Source organism: Solanum lycopersicum, chromosome 7 (genome assembly GCF_036512215.1).
Source record: "Solanum lycopersicum chromosome 7, SLM_r2.1".
NCBI lineage: Eukaryota > Viridiplantae > Streptophyta > Magnoliopsida > Solanales > Solanaceae > Solanum > Solanum lycopersicum.
Window position 1 is genome coordinate 15756223 of NC_090806.1, and position 20368 is coordinate 15776590.

The following is a 20368-nucleotide window of genomic DNA, read 5'->3' on the forward strand; positions in this document are numbered from 1 at the left end:
TTTTCATACTATCAAGTAGTAGAGACAATCATACGAAAGAATCATCTAGATAGGAACATGCTTCACACAAAATTCAAATATAAATAACCACATACTCATCAATTTGTGTGAAATAGACCATAGAAAACACCTACTTTCCATTGAAAGTCATAAATCTAGGGTTAGGAAGAAAATACGTTTTGTAGAGTAAAAACCCTAGTATTTGAAGTTCTTATAAACTTGTCTTTGAAAGGACCTCTTGGGAAAAGGAATCCCAAAAGTGAAAAACCCATACCTTATAGATGAAGAATCCACGAAAATTGGATGAAAAGCTTGAGGTCTTCGTCTTCTTCCTTAAGCTCTTCTTATTCTTCAATGGAGTTTGGAAAAGAGAGTGTTCTTGAGAGAATGAGAGAAATTTTGTTTTATCTTTTTTGCGACATGTAAAAGTGGTTAAAACTTACCTAATATCAATATACAGTCATCCTATGAATTACCCAAAATCCCCTCCACTTAAATAGGTCTTTTTAATAAGTTAAATTACTAAAAATATGACTTTAACGATTCTGGGAAGTAACTGCGCGTCGCGGGGCCAAATCCCGACATTTTTATTCAATTTTGAGTTGAGGTAGTGAGTGCATGTTAGAATCGCGTCGCAAGGTTGCCACTCAAATCTTGAGGCAGAACACCTCGTGTCATGCATGCGTCGCACTCTATGCTTCCACTTCTGCCTGCTTGCAGGCTGCCAGACAGCTTTCCCACCCATGTTTGGGTCCTCCCCAAGGACCCTTAGGGTGGTCCTTGGGGTGGCGTTACCAAAATTTTGGACCCTTTGTACTTCATACTACCTATCCAAGGTAACTTTACAAGTTTTGCACTTCATTTGACACATTGAAACCTTCACCAAACATAGGGATGTCAACTAGTTCAAATCAACTAGTTTTCAGACATCAAGGTCTTTCTTAGTCGTTATGGCTTTAACCTTTTCCAAATGAGTTTATTACATTAATGTAGATTTGTAGACATTATTTTAAACATTATTTGATGGATTAATCTCTATTATAAGCCATGGCTTTTTTGGAGTGTTACAGTCTAGGCATGCATTGGCCATTATTCCAAATAAGACAGAGAGGATCCGCAGAATTATGAGGGGGTTGACTTTCTCTATCAGGTCACCTGTATTCCAGGAATCTAGAGAGGGGTCTTCTTTCCACTCCATTGTGAGTGCCTCCAAAGAGGCGGAATTGCTAGAGAGAGAGAAGTTTGGGGGCCCTAAAAGGGCCCGTATATCAGGTCAGTTTCATGGTTCCTCATCTAGAGGTAGGGGATCACAAAGAGGGAGTGGTTCCTTTTAGATGCCGGGACCCATTCATGCATCTATGCTGGCATTTGAGGGTGGTCAGACATCTAGGGGTCCTTAAAGACCGGGTCAGGGCTCGTACGGTTCCCAACAATGACTTACAAGGAAAGGCAATTACAATGGGTTTTTATGGTCCACACAATAGTTCCCAGGACTGATCACCTGATGCGGCAATGTACTTCTTAGAGGGGTCTTAATGGGCCCCAGTCTAGCTCTTCATTTTAGACTAGGACACCAGCACCACAGGGTAGAGCCCGTGGCAGAGTTCAGTCAGGTAGAGGCAGTGGAGTTTCTTGTAAAGGTGTTGCAGCTTAGAAGAGTAGGGATAGAGATACCACCCAGGATTGAGGTGGACGAGGGGCCACTGTTATGCTTTCCCAGGGAGACCTCTGATGTTGTTATTACAGGTACCATTCTAGTATTCCATCGGCCTGCGTCTGTATTTTTTGATCCAAGGTCTATATTCTCTTATGTGTCTACCTATTTTGCTGGTGAATTTGATGGATCAAGTGTATCGATCCTGTCTTGTTTCTTTGGCTGGGTATGACACTTTGGTAAACTTAATCATTCTGAGTATGGTAGACTTTGATGTTATGTAGGGTATGAATTGTCTTTCTCCTTATCATGTTGTCCCTGATTGTAATGCTCAAAACCGTAACTTTAGCGATACCTGGTGTTTCGAGGGTTGAGTGGAAGGGTGTTAGTGGTTCTTATCTTAGCAAGGTCATCTCTTTTATCCGTGCTAAGATATTGGTAAAGGGAGGGTGTTTGTCTTACTTAGTTTTTATTTGGGATACTAGTGTTGAACCACCTCCCATGGACTCTGTTCCCGAGGTTCATGAGATTCCTGATGTATTTCCTTCTTATCTTTCAGGTGTTCCTCCCTATAGGGATATTTATTTTTCTATTGATTTGGAGCCGGTCACTAAGCCAATTTCTATCTCTCCCTACCGTATGGCTCTAGCAGAGTTGAAAAAGTTGAAGGATCAATTACAGGATTTGTTGAGTAAGGGTTTTATTTGGCCAGTGTGTCACCTTGGGGTGCCCCTGTATTGTTTGTGAAGAAGAAGAATGGGACTATGAGGATGTGTATTGATTACAGACAGTTGAACAAGGTAATGGTGAAGAATAAGTATCATTTTCCGTGTATTCATGTCACACCCGAATTTTTAAATCCGAACGCGATCGGCGTCGTTAACCTCTCAGAGGTCGCAAACAAGCCTCTTTTTATCTTTCATCACAAACATACAGTTAAATTTTCGGAAATATTTAAACTTTTAATAGACCAATAAAGTATACTTAGACTTCATACTTAAGGTTTATAAAAACATACGAATTCTAAAAATATTGTCTCAAATATATAGAAACCATCTAAAGAGTGCAAATCTGAACTTAGCCAATAATAGTTAATATGCCATATAGGTCTTATTACAAATGAATTCAAAGAACATAATGGAAATAGCGTATTCTTAAAACTACCAAAATCTACGTAAGCTAGAATACGAAATATAGCATCCCCGAACATGAGAGGACCCATCAAAACTTGGAGAAAGAGTTTCAAGCTTCTTCAAATTGACCTCCTTAAGCTTCAATAACCGGAACATGCAGTTGTAGCAACATAAAGTAATGGGATTAGTACGCCACATGTACTAAGTATGGGTATATGCACATAACACATTGGTACATGCATGAAAAAGAATCATTTATCATATCTTTAGAAAACATACCAAGCCATATAAAAATCTTCAATGCACCTACCATATAACATATACAAGATAAGGATTTCGTTGACATTAAACATGATCATAATTATAGGCATCTTATCATAAAATCACGTTAACAATTCATATTCAATAAATCATATAAACATAAAATATAAAACACTTACCAATGATCCCATCCCCAACCTACAAGTGCAATGGTCATGTGATGCCCCAACCTCACATAACCAAGTAGATAAGATAGGAGACGGTAAGCAAAGCTTTGCTTCATATAACAATATAACTCAATAACATATTCATTATAAGGATCAACATTCACGTAAGAGTAACATCATAAATCATAAACATATATACTTCATATCATCATATTACATCAGAACAATCTCCTAGGACTTCCCTTAGAGTCAACTTGTGCAATGTCTAGGTAGCGTCCCAAACCACTACCTATACTAAGCCAACTCCTCAAGTCACCCTAGTCAACGTTCGTTTACTTGTATTTAATTTCAAAATGAGGGAACAAACGCATAATCCGACATAGACCATGTTATCTAAACATGGAATCCAGTGTCATGAAACCCCACACAGAAAAAAGGTGGTCTACCGGCAAAAGTAGAAATTACATGACATAGCTTTCTAGCTGAATCCACTAGCTACTATTCTATGGTGGCAACATAGTTCAATAACAAGGAGATGTATTAGAGACCCATATTTCCACATTAAATAGAAGCCTCAATCTCATGAGAATCATTGTGAACCTACCTTCCCTTAAGGAAGTGACACTTCTCATATCTAGTTCATCGGTGCTTAGCTTATGTCCCTTTTCTTAAAATAGGTCATAGAAGATTATATCCTTGAATAACATGATCATGATCTCTTTTAGATTAGATGAGAATTATCCTTTCATCGTAACCCTTCATACGTGAGATTTACATGGCATAATCATCTTGTGTTAAGCACACAAGAGAGTATCATAACTTGCATATTCATATTCTTATCATAATCTCAAGATTTACATATTCATAGACATAACATTTACATACCAACATCATACATACTTTCATAACATAGTATCAAGACTTATAGGCTAACATAAACATCTTAGAGTAATCACAAATTTAGAAGACTTACCTGTTGCTTCCAAGAATCTTATTCATCATGTGATATTCATAATTATATTTATTGAAATACTCAATGTAATAATCAATAAGAACCCATAAAATCATGTACAATATCAATACATAGCATAGGAAAAGGTAAATGGGTCATTAAGGGGTTCATTCAAACCTTAAATTCTAACCCTAATGTTTACATGTTATCACGTCATAGAAACAATCATACGAAACCATCATATAAGTAAGAACATACTTCACACTAAATTCAAGCATAATTAGCAACATATACTCAACAATTCATGTGAATTTAGATATACAAAACATTTAGTTTTCATTGAAAAACATAAATCTAGGGTTAGGAAGAAAATATATTTTGTAGAGTAAAAACCCTAGAATTGATGTTCTTGATAACTTATCTTGAAAGGACCTCTTGGGGAAAGGAATCCCAAGAGTTAAAACCCATACCTTATCGATGAATAATCCACGAAATCTTGATTGGAAACTTCAAAACCTTCGTCTTCTTCCTTAAGCTTTTCTTGTTTTTTCAATGGAGTTTGGAAAAAGAGAGTGTTCTTGAGAGATTAAGAGAATTTCATTTGATTCTGATTTGTTACTTGTAATTGTGGTCTAAAACATACCTAAAATCATTATATAGACATCCCAAGACTTACCCTAAATACCCTCCACTTAAATTACCTAAAATGCCCCTCCTAGATTGACTAGAATTAGAAGAACACTTTTATTTAATCAAAATCTGGAAATTGCTTAGTTGTTTCGGTTTTGACCAATTAAATTAATTAATTAAGTTGATAATTTAATTAATTAGATAACCTAGTGTAATTAGTAAAGTACCCCTATGTTGTTAGGACCATAACCAACCCTTTTGACCATCCTAGGTTGGGTACTAGGATGTTTCTTAGTTAGTTACTTGTCTAGTGTAAAATTTTCGGTTATACCATTTAAATTAATTAATTAAGTTGTTAATTTAATTAATTAGGTAACCTAGGATAATTACTAAAGTACCCTTAAGTTGTTAAGACCATAACCAAACCTTTGGACCATCCTCGGTTAGGCACTAGGATGTTTCTTAGTTAGTTACTTGTCTAGTATAAGGATTTTGGTTTCACAATTTTAATTAATTAATTAAGTTGATAATTTTAACTAATTAGGCAATCTAGGGTAATTACTAAAATACCCCTAAGTTTTTAGGATCATAACCAACCCTTTTAACCATCATAGGTTAGGTACTAGGTTGTCTCTTATTCAGTTTCTTGTCTTAATGTCACCCGATTAGGTCTTAGGTTGTCGGGTCCCTTAGTTATTTTTGGTTTGTACGGTTAGTTAGTTAGTTATGGACGTTATTTAGGACCTATAATCAGTTAGAGAGCTTCGCCCCACGTGATCCTACACGCTTTGCCCCCTAACCACCCTAACCGATTCGGTTGGGGCTTGTCTTTTGGACGTTTAGCACAAGTGCTTGCACATGTGTTGCTTATCATTTCTTGTCCAACGACCCTCACTATGTCCTTGGGAACTACTTAATCTACATGATCATTTTAATTGGTTATGTGCTATGGTACCTAGGCTTGACACTTGGGTGCCTCCTACCTAATGTGTGTAGGCGAAGAAAATAAGAGTTACATAATTTTAGATTAGGGTCTTCATTGCAAGTACAATACCTAAACAAGCTTGGATTGGGAAACTTGGTCATTAAAGTATATCTTAATACCTAGAAATTGGCTAACACCCTTTAAGCCAATATTCTCTAACATGTTCAATATTTCTCAATATTGGGCATTTGGATGCCTATGTATCCCAATACATGTTCTTAAAACCTAATAGGCTCTTCACTAGATAAAATAAATTTTCTGTGAACATTATTTTAAGCATTATTAAATAGATTAAGCTCTAGTCTAAGTCATGGAATTTTTGGAGTGTTACAACTAATGACTTATTTGATCAGCTATAGGGAGCATCATTAATCTCTAAGATCGATTTGAGGTCAAGGTGTCATAAGTTGAATATTAGGGCATCAGATATCCCTAACACAACTTTTCAAACTCGGTATGGGCATTTGGAGTTCCTAGTGATGTCCTTCGGATTGACTAATGCCCCTGAAACATTCATATAGTTGATGAATAGAGTGTTTCGACCATACCTTGATTCTTTTGTGATTATTTTCATCGATGACATCTTGGTTTACTCCAAAACTGATGAGGACCATGTCCAACACTTTAGGATTGTACTTCAGAGGTAGAGAGAAGAGAAGTTGTATGCCAAGTTCTCAAAATGTGAGTTCTATCTTACTTTTCTGTGGCATTCTTGGGACACGTGATGTCCAAGGAAGGTTTTAGAGTAGATTCGTCCAAGATTGAGGTAGTTAGAGGTTGGATGCGACCTACTTCACCTATTGAGATTAGGAGTTTTTTGGAATTAGCAGGCTATTATCGATGAGTTGTTCAGAGTTTCTCTAATATTGTAGCTCAATTGACTAGATTGACTCGATAGGATGTGGGTTTTCAGTGGTCCGATGAGTGTGGGGAGAGCTTTCAGAAGCTCAAAATCTTGTTGACTTCGTGTCCTGTGTTGACTTTACCTGAGGAGGGTGTAGACTTTACTGTGTATTATGTTGCTTCAGGAGTTGGATTGGGTGGTGTGTTGATGCAGAAGGGGAAAGTATGCTTATGCTTCTAGGCAGTTGAAGTCCATGAGAAAAACTACCTTACTCATGATTTGGAGTTGGCGGCTGTGGTATTTGTACTTAAGTTATGGCGTCATTATTTGTATGGGGTTCATTGTGACATTTTCACTGATCATCGGAGTCTTCAGTATATTTTTAGTCAGATGGATTTGAACTTGAGGCAACGGAGATGGCTTGAGTTGCTGAAGGATTATGATGTAACCATTCTGAATCATCCAGGGAAGGCCAATATTGTGGTCGATACATTGAGTAGGAAGACTCCTAGCATGGGGAGTCTTGAATCGCATAGTATTAAGGAGAGAACATTGGCTAGAGATGTTCACATGTTAGCTAACAGTCTTGTCCGATTGTAGATTCTATAGGAGAGTGATGGGATTATTGCTTTTATTTAGGCTCGATCTTCTATAGTCGAGCAGATCCGTGAGCACCACTTTGATGATGAAAAATTATGTCTCATTCGAGACAAAGTATTGAGACGGGAAGCCAAGGAGGTTGTCCTTGATTCTGATGGTGTCTTGAGGATCGGAGGCAAGAATTATGTGCCCAAGACAAGCGATTTAATTAGATTGATTCTTGAGGAGGCTCATTGTTCTCGATTTTTCATCCATCGAGGAGCGGCGAAGATGTATCATGATCTGAGTCACCATTACTGGTGGTGTGGGATAAAGAGAGATATTTCAAACTTTGTTTTGAGGTGTTTGACTTGTTAGCAGGTCAGGTGTGAGCACCAGCGGCCCGGGGGTGTATCTCAGACGATGTCTGTTCCTGCTTGGAAGTTGGAGAGGATTACTATGGACTTTGTTGTGGGCTTGCCTACCACAGTGGGTGGTTATGAATCTATTTGGATTGTTGTTGACAGGCTGACCAAGTCTGCGCACTTCATTTTGGTTTAGGTGAAGTATACGATAGAGAAGTTAGTTGAGCTATATATATCAATCAGATTATGCGACTATATGGGGTACCTATTTCTATTATATCAGATTGAGGTTCACTATTTACTTCTCACTTCTGGAAGGCATTACAACATGGTTTGGGTACTTAATTAGATATGAGTACAACTTTTCACCCTCAGACAGATGGTTAGTCCGAGCGGATGATTCAAGTGTTGGAAAACATGCTTCGAGCGTGTGTGATCAATTTTGGTACTAGATGGGATCAACATTTACCTTTAGCAGAGTTTGCCTACAACAACAGTTATCAGTCCAGTATTCAGATGGCCCTATTTGAGGCGTTGTATGGCAGACGGTGTAGGTCTCCGATCGGTTGGTTTAATCCGGAGGAGAGGACTCTTTAGATACATACTTGCTAAGAGATGCTATGGATCAAGTCCGTATGATTCAGTATACACTATTGACAGCCCAGAGTTGACAGGAGAGTTACGTGGATCGGAGAGTTAGAGCCTTAGTGTTTATGGAGGGTGATCATGTTTGGCTCCGAGTATCACCGATGAAGGGTGTGAAGAGGTTTGGAAAGAAGGGAAAGCTTAGTCCTAGATTCATTGGACCTTTTGAGATCTTAAGCCGAGTGGGAGAGGTGGCCTATAAGTTGGTCTTGCCACCTATTTTGTCAGCAGTTCATCCTATATTTCATGTATCTATGCTTCAGAAGTATATTCCGGATAAATCTCATATGCTTTCACTTGACTCTGTGGAGCTGGGTCCATACTTCACATTTGATGAGGATCCTATAGCTATTTTGGATAGGCAGGTTCGAAAGTTTCGGACCAAGGAGATTGCTTCAGTGAAGGTGCAGTGGAAGCACCGATCGGTGGGAGAGGCAGCTTGGGAGACAAAGTCTGACATGCGTGTTAGATATCCTCAGCTTTTTGAAGCTTCAGATACTTTCTTTCACTTTATATTCGAGGACGAACATGATTTTTAGTGGTAGATAATGTGATGATCCAGACGTTCATTTTTCAAAATTTTAAACTATTCGTTTAATTTGAGTCAAATAATTGATGGATAATTGTAGATAAATAACTTAATGATAGTTAATGGGTTAAAGTGATAATTTATTTAAGACTCTATACCATTTATACGATATTCAATAAAAACAAATGACTTACATTTATCACTTTTAGTGCATAATTGATTGAGAAAAGAAGTAAAAAGGGGAAAAAGTAGCGAATATGGTTTCGGCATCGCAGGTTGCGAACTGCATCCAGGTGATATTTCAAATTAGAACTCTTTAATTTCGTAATGAAGTGTAATTCATGAGGCAATTCATATGTTTTCAAGGTTAGGATAAAGAGTAGCATATTGATTTTAGAAGTTATTGTTGTTACATCTGGGTTCTTTGAAATTGGGGGACAAGTTTTAGTAATTGTTTGAGGTAATTATTGGATCGGCTATAAGGTAGTCATAAGGTGATAGTGGGGTGATTGGCTCACATTGAAAGTGTTGCATATTTTTCCTATAAGTTTGAATTATGTTACTACCTTTAATTGATATACATGTTAGTCTGTAGGTTGATTTTAATGTTTCTCCAAATTCTTTATTATTATTATTATGATTATTATATTATGGTGACAATTGAATTATAAAATAAACAAAATGTGAGTAAAAGAGAATTGAATTGGTATGTGAAGTGGGTTAGAGTAACAATCTAGGAAGTTGAAATTGTTTCAGAATAACAATAAATGTTGCTAGGATCTTGAAATTGTTTCAGAATAATAATAACTGTTGCTTTTATATATATATATATATATATATATATATATATAAAGATGTAGTGGAGAACCATAACTTTTGATTGGCCATTAATGGCCTTATGATAGGGTAGTTAAGAGGGTTATGTGATAATGATGTACAAATTATTTCGGTCACTATTTTTGTTCGATTTTTATCTTTAAAAAACTACATATATATGTATAATCACATTATAATTTCAAGTTTTGATATATTGACATAGGTAATTAAATATCAGATGAATTATATTATATGAAAGCAATTAAGGTTGTAGTTTAACATTAGGCTTGAATTTGAGAAATGAGAGTTGGAATATTAATTGGCATCAACACTTAAGAACTTTATTATAAATTGAGTAATTTTTTGGGTCTAGGAAAAAACTGTAGCGACATGAGTGTTGTTAGTTTCGGAATCTCATTGTGACTATGTACTTGAATAGATTATATTTCTTTGGAAGCTCAGCAAAAAGGGAAGGTTCAAGTCTTCGAGTGATTGTACAGTTAGTTGAGGCAAGTGAATTTCTAAGTTCTTATTAAGCGTATGAAATTCGTGTATTATCTTTTGTGATGTTCGAGAATGATTTGGAGACTTGTCGCTTATTTGTTGGTGTTGTATCACAGTGGCATTGTTGTAAATTGTGTCTTGTTATCAAATTGGTTATCCCCTCATTTTCCTTTGAGCATGTCATTTACATTGATCTGACACATGGTTGTGATAAAAGTTATGTGATAAGAGGATGTACCATTTTTAGGGTCATATCGCGCACCGCAATAAATATTATATTTCGAGGGACATATCAGCGCCGCAAAGGTTACTATTCGAGGGTCGAATCACTCGACACGATGGATGCATGGAAAGATATGTCCTCCATGGATCCTATACTGAGAGACATCGGGTGTGTATCATTAGGTCAAACATGCATCACCGTATTTGACCTAGCATTTCATGACATTTCACATTTTGATCATTGATGAACTTGAACTTGTTCTTTGCGGATCTTGTGAGTGTTTTTCTATGTGAAACTTGTGACTAACAATTATTGGGTTGTTATTGAGAATAGTAATATGTTAACGTGGTGTTATTGAATTGTATGCTTTGTCAATTGTGAATTGTTAGGCTGTAATGTGGAGGTTCATATAGGGTGTAAGGAGTACACTATTTTGTTCACTTAACTTGTGTTTAGAGTTTGCTTGTTGGGTACCGCGTGGTTTGGTACTCACCCCTTACTTCTACAAATTTTTGTAGGTTACGAGCGCGGATCTTCGTGATACTATTCATTCTCTTCGTTTTCGAGACATCTTGTGGAGGATTATGAGGTAGTTATTTGTCATCTCAGCGAACTATCCTACTTCAGTTTATGACTTTATTATCACTTGAAATGCAACTCCATTTTAGACTCGTATTTTATTTAAGTTCTAGTATTCACATTAGAGGCTTGTGCATGTGACAACCTAGTTTTGGGATTGAGTTGTTTTCGTAATAGAAATTGTTATTGAACTACTGTTTATTTCCGCATTTTGTTAGATGTTGGGTTTTAGGTTGACTTGTGTTGGTGGGATAAGATGAGTGTCATCACACCAATTTTTGGGTCGTGACAATACGTTCAAGTCCTCATTCAAAACATATTACTATTGAATTGTCTAAATAAAAACTACCGATAAACTTAAAAGTTTAACTATATTTATCTTAATCATTTTTTCGTCTCAATTATATGATGTTGCTTAATGGATCACTTTTTTAAAAAATATATCTATTAAAGTTTTAATATTTAAAACAAATCATAAATATTTATGAAAATTATATTTTTAAAAAGTGCATGAATTATTCGGGATGTATTATTTCTTTAAATTAAATCATAAATTCGAATTCAAGCTTGTAAGAGAATCCTATTGAAAGTGACCTCCTAAATAAGTGGCTCAACCTAAATTTAATCGGGTATTCAATTTGGACTCAAATAATTTTGGATGTCATTCAGAAATCTGTAATTTTGTGGTGTTTTAGTAGTGTTTAGGGAGATTTTTATATTAGAATTGATTTATTAATTGAGTGAGTAGTAAGTTTGTTTATAAATGATTTTAATAAATAAAATAATAACTAATAGTTGAGCGTCAAGTATTTTAAAAATACTTAAATAGTTTAAATTTAAAATTGTTACCCTTTGGGGTGGCCCAGTGGTTTGAGCTTGGGACTTCCATGTTGGAGGTCTCAAGTTCGAAACTTCTTGCCAGTGAAAGCAAGGGTTTTGCCTTCTGGATCGAGCTCGTTGCACAAGGCTTGCCTAGTGTGGTTACTTCTTCTATGTGGTTTGCGAGCTATTGCATAGGAGTGTGAGTTTACCCTATGCACACTCAAAGGGTAGCGGCTCTGGGTTTTCCTTGTCATAAAAAAAAATAAAAAAATTGTTAAATAAATAGTCAATTTTGAAGCGCGTTTCCGTTTTAAAAATAATTATAAATGACACATATGATTATAAAATGACACATATATACATAGTCACTCCATGACAAATTTCCTTTTATTATATAGATTAATGTAGCAACACTTTTCTTTTCAAATTTTATTTCTTTTTGTTGCAACTGTTTCCATTCCCACAATTTCACTTCATTCCTTCTTATCTTCTTTACCTTTTCATTTTTCCTACTTCTGCTCTTTCCATTGAAATAAAAAATGTTGGCATGATTTCTGATTGTTCACAACCTCGTCGGAGTTTGGAGTTGATTTTGAATTTTATTGAATATGGGTTTTGGTGGTGACCGGTGGCCTAAGGAAAAATGGGGGTCTGATTATTTTTAGTTGTTCACAATCTTGCCGGAGCTTGGGGCTGACAGCTTTAGGAAGGTAGAGACTTATTATCGACGCTGATTTTGTATTCTTTGTTGTCCATTCTCACTTATAGTTGCTGGTTAAAGCTTGTTGGAGGCGGTGAGGATGAAAGTGTTTTGGTCGGAGAAGGTGAAGAGGACGAGAGGAAGGCAGCAAATTTATTTAACAGGAGTCATTTGAGTGGTGTATGACTAAAACAAGGGTCAATCTCGAAGAGTATTTGAATTTTTTGTTGTTGTTTTTGTTTGATTTTTAACTTATTTAGGTAGGTTTTTTAACTTTTTCGAATTTATTTATTATTTAATTTGGATTTGATCTTCTATTTGTGTATTTATTTGGTTTTAGGTTTTAATCAATAACATTGATTTTCTTGAAAATTTTGGAATGTTTGATTTGTTTTGTGTAAGATGTTTAGGAGTAGAGTTTGTCTTCCATGGCGTGTTTCATACTAAAGAAATCAGCCAAATGACAATAAACAATAGAGAAGAAATTCTGGGGGAAGAGATAAAAAAAAATAGAAGGCCAAAAAACCTCAAAGTCTATCCAACAACGGCGTTAGATCCAACTAAGAAGATGATGGCTATATTAAAACCCTAATGTTACTTTTAAACCCCTCTCCAAGGGTGTGATGCTCCATATAGGTGTGTTTTATACGCACTATGATATTAGATGCCACATAGGATGTCCAGTAAGAAATAGTGTTCAAAATATTGAGCTTCAATAAGTTCAGGAGTTCACATGATAAAGGACAAATAGAAGAGTTCACAGTACAAACACATACAAGTATAAGGATCCACCAAACAATTTTGCCTATTATATACAACCTTAAACCTCCTTAGTTTAACAACATTAAGCAACTGAATACACACTTGGACAAAAGTAACCTCTCATTTCTGGTACATACACCAAGTCCTCACTGTAACAACATTATTGTTATCTTATAGGGGTAGGGACGTGGAGCAACAATTCTGCCGCCATATACTAGGAGCTGCTAAGAGACCACAACCCAATAGTTATTCTATTTAACTCTATTTGCAGAGCATCCTGCAGGCTGCTTGAAAAAAGCTACTACTGCCAGAAACAGTTGTATAAAGACTTGCAACGATCAGGATGAGTGGCAAGACTAAGTAGAAATATTTGCTGGTCACCTTCCATTTACTTGCAAACCTGGAAAACACTTGGGTGTTGATTTCTTCTCACAAGAATTCCTGAAAACTTATCTACAATTAGGGGGAATGAATATTTTCACCATTCTCAAGAAGAAAATGCATAAAACAACACAAATGAACTATGTATATATCAATTTTCATTATGACAACATCTAAAAGCCTATTTAGTTTCCAAGAACTTACTCTATATTCTTGTGGAAGAAGGGCAATCTCAATTTCTTGAAGTGACTTTCCCTTTGTCTCCATCACACTCCTCTTTACAAATACCACGGCCATCAGGCAGAAGGTGCCAAATATGGAGTATAGTAAGTGTGGCCCAAGTTGGTCGAGCAAGCGCAAGAACATCAGTCCAACAAAAAAGTTAACCACCTAAAGAAAGCACAAAAGACAATTAAGAAAAGCAGTTGTATAGACTTCTGCGCTCTTATTTTTTTTCCACTCCTTCACTTCCCTAACTCAATAATTGAGCAATGGCGTAATCTATCAGCTGAAGAGAGGTGTCTGATACCAGTTGTAAATAGAAAAATAGAGAATTTGATGAGACTAATTACCCAGTGAACTGACATACAAAATGCCATAGCCTTAGCCCTAATTCGACTGGGAAATATTTCTGGGAGGAGGAGACCAGGAACTGGACCAGCTCCAACAGCAAATGTCAAGACAAACCTGCATAAGGAAGTTTCAAATAGATATATACAAGATGTTCAGTATTTTAATATATGCTTCCATTACTAAATTAAAGAGGAATGCTAACTTATCTGGTCAGACTAACAAGTTAAAATTGGAAAGAAAAAAAACTCAGATTAATTTTCATGTACCAGTCCTATTCTACCATAGACTACCATAGAGAAGGCAAGAAGCATGCAAGTAATGTTGCAAGTAAAGCCTACAGGTATTACAAGCTGCAAGTAATCCGTTGGGTCCTTAGGAAGAGAGTGAAGGATACAAGTTTGTGCAACCAGGTGAAAACATGACCCCCGATTATCGAGTTTCAAACAACCAAGGGTGCAAATTTGGTTTTAGTTCACATGTAATCTACTACTAAAAGTTTTATCTGTGGACTGCTAGAAGTGGGTGCTAATAAGAAATGTTATAGTAACAGAGTAGCGATTTCACCATAGATACTGTTCCATATTCTAGCACCGGACATCAACCTTTACAAATCAAATCATATGTAAGAAATTTGAGTCAAGGGACTACTCACAGCAGCATGCCACCAACAGAGAAGTAAAAAGCTCCATAATTTGATGCAATCCCACTTGAAGCAAACACTTGAAGGGCCATGGCCAAAGCCTGAATAATTTAATTCCCCAAACATGTCAAAATTCAAGATAATCCAACTACTACAAATAGTCTAAAGATAAATAGAAATGTCTCTATCACTAAATTTGCCAATATAAGGTCTAAGTATGAATAAGATGAGGGAGAGAGGATGTTTCAGAAAATGAATTCATATACTAAGAAACATATGTTCTCTTTTTCATCTGCAGAAGTAACTGAATGTATTAAAAACAAGTAGCACCCAGGAATGGCCTTAAATTAGAAAATGCAACATTTGGCCCCTAGGAAGAATTCTAAGATTGCGTCAAATTAGCTCATTTCCACCATCTTTATATCCTTCCAACAAACCAGTAACTGAAGTTGCCTCTAAGAACCCAAGACGGGAATGTAAAAAGAAAACATTCCCTGTAGAAGCCTCACAACCTGGTTGTCAGCTTAACAATTATGACATCAGAGAGATTGAAAGATTCATCTCAATACGTATTTTCCCTTGAGCTTAATGCAATATTTTAGGCATGAAGTTTCATTCCAAGTATTAATGATCCCAGTGCAAGCATGTATAAATAAGTAAGATACATTACCATTCCAAAGAAGCTCCAATGAAGGAGGACTTTCCTTCCTAATTTGTCCATCAGAACCAAGGCCACAATTGACCCTGGAAAACCATGGAGAGGAGCAGAAGATTAGCTACAGACACTAGACCAAATTTGAGATATTTAAGAATACAGGGGAAGATATACGAGAGGAACACAACCCGAGGATGTTCACTAGTGTGTACCTGTCAAGTTTGCAATCCCAATAAAAACATTTGCCAGGTTCGAGGATACTCCGGCACGTCTAAATACAGTTGAAGAGAAATAAAACACAGCATTTATTCCAGATAGCTGTTGTAAAGCAAATAGGGTTGCCCCAATAAAAACAACTGCAAAAGGAGTAAGTAAATGACAATGGACTTGGAAAATTTATAATGGATTAAGAGAACAGACAAAGAAGATTACCTCTAGAATGCCGTCCATGGAGCAATTCAGAGATCTTAACACTTTCAGTTTCGTCCTCTCTATTCGACTTCGAAAGCTCTAGCATTGCACTCTTAACATGTGAACTTCCTAGAAGCCTCTCAAACTCGAATTCAGCCTCAGCAAGTTTTCCTCGCTGCAGATAACAGAAATTAAGCAACTAAATTAATTGACTAGCAGGATAGAGCCAATTGATCCTCGTCTTAACTATCCTTAGCTTATGGTATTTAGTGAATCAGCCAGCAAATTTTTCAGAGCCAAAGGAATTTACTTTATTAGATTTATATATTTACATATGACAACCATAGCAACCTAGAAATGAGCCGGATGTTGCAAATTGCGGATTAATCATCTTAAAGGTGCAAGAGGCCCATAAAATAGAATACCTTATATAGCCAATGAGGGGACTCAACACAAAACATCATAGCAAGTGCAAGTATTGCAGCAGGAATAGTAGACAACCAAAAACATACACGCCACCTGTACATATCAGAATGCATAATGAGCTCAGATACAACTTCATTGTTTACAAAAGACAAGTCATTTACAGAAGCTTCTCCACTAGATATACTACTATCTTACCAACCCACTATATTCTTGACGGGGATCCCTAGAACAAGAGCTGCCATCAGCCCAAGACATGTTGCTATTTGAATCAAACTCCCGTAAGTACCCCTCACATGAGCAGGAGAAACCTGCATCAAAATCAAGAGTTATAACAGAATTTGAGAAGGAATAAAATAACTAAAAGCATCAGGCCACTAAACCTAATAGTAGTTTCACCTCTGCAACGTAAAGAGAAGCAACCGGAGGACCCACGCCCAATCCTAATCCCACTAAAAATCTTCCTGCAAGCATGCCTGCTAGGGTTTTGGCAGTTGCACTGGAAAATAAATTTGTCAGTAACAGTGCAATGACTTTTAAGAAAAAAGGAGAATCATAGGAAACCTGATACCAGAATCATAAGAAGGAAAAACACAATTATGTTACTTTTAATGCGACAAGCAAAGCATCTTTTCAAAATCCTCAAACAAGATCAACAGAAGTCAGGAACTTCCACAAAAGCAATTTCAACCAGAAGATAAATGACAAAAAGAAAAGAAGATAAACTTCAATGCCAAGGAAAAGGATGCTGGAGAAACTTTTTTGTGATTTAAGTTTTCCAGACCAACTACTAAGATTTCAAATCTCACAAGCATATGCTATCCTGTCAACAACAAGTCTCACTCGTACTCAAACAAGCACTTAAACTATGTACATAGTATTATATACTGTAATTTTTAATTACCTGAAAAGGCATACTTGAGATTTCAGAAAATAACATTCAGATACTCAAATTTTCCACAAATAAATTCATACATTAAACCAACAACTCTATTAGCTATTTTCAAGTGAACTAAAAAGGCTTCTCCAGAATACCTTCATAATGATAACTACCTAGCGTAAACATACCATCTAATCAACAAATATACATTAAGACACCTGAATGTCAATGCACATAACCAAACAAACTAATGTTGAGCTTAAAACGTAAAAGAGGGCAGCCTGGTTCACTGTGCTCCCGCTATGTGCAGAGTCCAGCGAAGGGCTGGACCACAAGGATCTATTGTACCATGCCTTTGTGGAAGAGACGTGAACCTTTGAATCCATGACCTTCTGGTTCCCCTTCAAAGCGAAACTTTTTAATGTAAGAGAAATGACCCTTTTTCCCCATATTATACTCAATAGTCCATGTACATGTTTCTTAAGTCACTAATGTACACTTAAGTGTATACCACATAGATGCTATATGGTCTTCGGGTGCAACAACATTAGAAAAACTAGACATTTGTCATAACCAAGAAGACCTGAATGCAAAATGAAGAGTTGAGCATAGTGGGTTTGATGACAAAAAATTGCCATTAGAGCTATAGTTACTTAGATTGATAGTGAGGTAAATGGACAAAAGAAAAATAGGCCACAAATTGCCCTATCGCCATAAATGCAACCACGACCATGGGTCATTCTGGGACATCTTTTAATCTATTTATTGTCATTAAATGGAGATAGTAGTTTCTTCCCAGTGCTCTTCTATTGAAAAGTTAAAGTGTAATGCAAGTACTCTTTTTTCTTTTTTCCATTTTGACGGAGTCAGTGGATAATCTCTTGGGCAAAATCTTTCTCAAGAAGATACTCAAGTAACTTTATAGAGGCCTTCCCTAATTCATGGGACCTCTTTTCTTCTCATAAACTCTCTCAGTGCACTGACTCTCTATTAAATCCTTATCAGGAACATTATCAAAATACAGCCTTCCCTAGAAGAAGTGCCAGTAAGACCCAAAATACATCTTAAAGCAAAAAGGAGTGTGGCAATTTTTCTCAATACCGAGTAATGAATTCAGCCATCCTTCTATATTCCAAGTAAAACACAAATAAAGGAACTATATTAGCAAACACAACAAACTCGTTGATAAGAGAAACAACCTTTAGTTTACCACCCAAACCACGTATACAGAGATAAGCATTGTAGGACATTTAAATATTACCATATAGAAGCACCCAAAAGCATAGGCAATGAGCACAACTGAAAGGCTCGACGACGGCCAACTCCATCAGCAATCCAACCACTTATCAAGGATCCAGCAAAGGCAGCGGCCAGACACGTACTCACCACCAGACCTTCATTCACATGAAAAATATAAAACTTCGAATTCAAAAATAGAAATGACATATTCCAAAAAGATACAGTACAGGTACCTTCCGCCAATGTATCCCCGCTGAATCCAAGATCAACTGAAATAATTTCAAGTGGTTCATTCACTACCCTGAAGAAGACGCAGGGAATGAGACAATTTACCGAAGATAATGCAGCATTTTATAGAAAGAACGCTGTAGAGAAAAGAGTATAATTTTGAGAACTAACCCAAGATGATAGCCAAACAGAAGTGCAACTATTGTTGCTACAAGTACATGTGGACACGAATACTTCCAAGAGGGATTTGTCATCTCTTTTTGTACACCATTCTGAAGAAGAACTAAGTTGAAATTCAAGAATTTCACAGAATGTTAGACAACAAATCAAAATGTGAGAGAGAAATATCATAAGAGATTTTTGTAGCTCTGTTTTTTTTTTCATTCCAGTTATATTGATGTTGCATAGGAAATGCAGTCAATCAGAATAATAACTCATAATTTTTGAAAGTTGTAGCCAAGGAACTGAATATTACCTTGGTGAATAATCCTCTTTATATATAATTCAAGAAAACATAGAGAGCAAGAGTTGACCCACCTGAAACAGCTTCAACATCAGCACTCATGGAATCTCTGGATGTCATACGCTTATACATTGAGGATGAACTGTTCCCTACATACCAAAACTGATCTGTTAAAGTGAAACATGGAATAAGAATAGTTTTCTCATCCCAAATAGCAAACATTCTAAAAATTTAATAACTTAACTTCATTTCATATACATTCAAACAAGATTAAATCCTAAAAATACAGATTAACTAAGCAATAAGCATCATCATAGCTTTACACATATAAAGGAATGCAATTACCGCTACAAGAAAAATCCTCTTCTCATACCAAACTGCAAGCAATGCAACTTGTATGTATAAAAGAAGAGAGATCGATAGATGCCTTTTTGTTGCTGCAAATATACGCCTCCTGCTCCGACATTGCACCTTTTCCTCTCTACTTTTTTTTTGCTTTTTGTCTTTATTAATTTTTCTTCTCTTTCCAACACCTCATCATCGTCTTGTCCCTTCACGCACGTATAAAACAACAATATATGTGGTGTTCGAGAATGATGCCTCTGCCACGTGTTATTAGATGAGGCACAAGTATTTTTTAAAACGGAGAAAAACATAAATATAGCCCCCCAATGATGGTAAATGATATGATTATAATACATATATATTTATTAATACACATAATATATATATTCTAGTTTTTGGACAATACTATATAATCATAGCATTTACCATCATTTAAATATTAAATCGATGAATAAGATTGTATTATGTATTCCTATTTAATTTTTTTATCAGAGTGAAAGACATCTTTTTTAGTTTTTGGACGACATAACACCAATATTCCTAAAGTATAATGTAGGATATTTGCTTATCAATCAATATATATATCATATATTATTATAGGGAAAATTGTATATATAATAGCAAACTAATAACCTAAATTAAATAGAATAGCTAGGGCTTGATTTAATTGTGCTCCATAGCAAACGTTGACAAAAATTTGACAGGCGTCTCTCTCCCAGAAGTCTCGCTCGCCACTCTCCCATTCTCGCCTCTCTCGCTTTATACACAGAAGTGTATAATTTCTGTTTCTGTTTTGTATAAAGCGAGAGAAAATTGTATATACACATGCAAAAATGTATATCTTCGTGTTATACACTTAATTATATAATTTACAAACATTTTACTTCAAATATTGCAGAGAAAAAGGCCAAAGAATTATACAATTGCAGTGTAATTCGATTCAACTCTATGCAAAGCTAATTATACAATTGCAGCAAAAT

The 20368-nt window shown here is 36.0% G+C and overlaps 2 protein-coding genes across 17 annotated transcripts; one reads left to right on the top strand and one right to left on the bottom strand.

The window, feature by feature from the left end:
* The first annotated feature begins 8283 nt into the window (after window positions 1-8283).
* Window positions 8284-8754, top strand: LOC138337323 (uncharacterized). Its single transcript, XM_069287232.1, has one exon. The coding sequence runs from the start codon at window positions 8284-8286 to the stop codon at window positions 8752-8754; it is 471 nt and encodes a 156-aa protein (XP_069143333.1).
* A 4313-nt stretch (window positions 8755-13067) lies between these two features.
* pGlcT3 (probable plastidic glucose transporter 2-like) lies at window positions 13068-20101 on the bottom strand. Of its 16 annotated transcripts, none has more exons than XM_026031804.2 (16): window positions 19471-20101; window positions 19118-19192; window positions 18752-18863; window positions 18586-18653; window positions 18375-18507; window positions 17467-17514; window positions 16633-16732; window positions 16432-16544; window positions 16236-16329; window positions 15832-15985; window positions 15612-15755; window positions 15415-15488; window positions 14757-14845; window positions 14104-14218; window positions 13736-13921; window positions 13068-13591 (listed from the first exon to the last, which is right to left on the bottom strand). In XM_026031804.2, exons 1-16 carry the CDS (start codon window positions 19742-19744, stop codon window positions 13580-13582), a joined length of 1791 nt encoding a protein of 596 aa, XP_025887589.2. In that variant the 5' UTR covers window positions 19745-20101; the 3' UTR covers window positions 13068-13579. The 16 variants fall into 16 exon arrangements, with proteins under 16 accessions (XP_025887589.2, XP_025887588.2, XP_019070173.1 ...); XM_026031803.2 differs by having other exon boundaries at window positions 13068-13603; XM_019214628.3 differs by having other exon boundaries at window positions 13068-13603; window positions 18752-18852; window positions 19389-19590.
* Window positions 20102-20368: the final 267 nt, after the last annotated feature.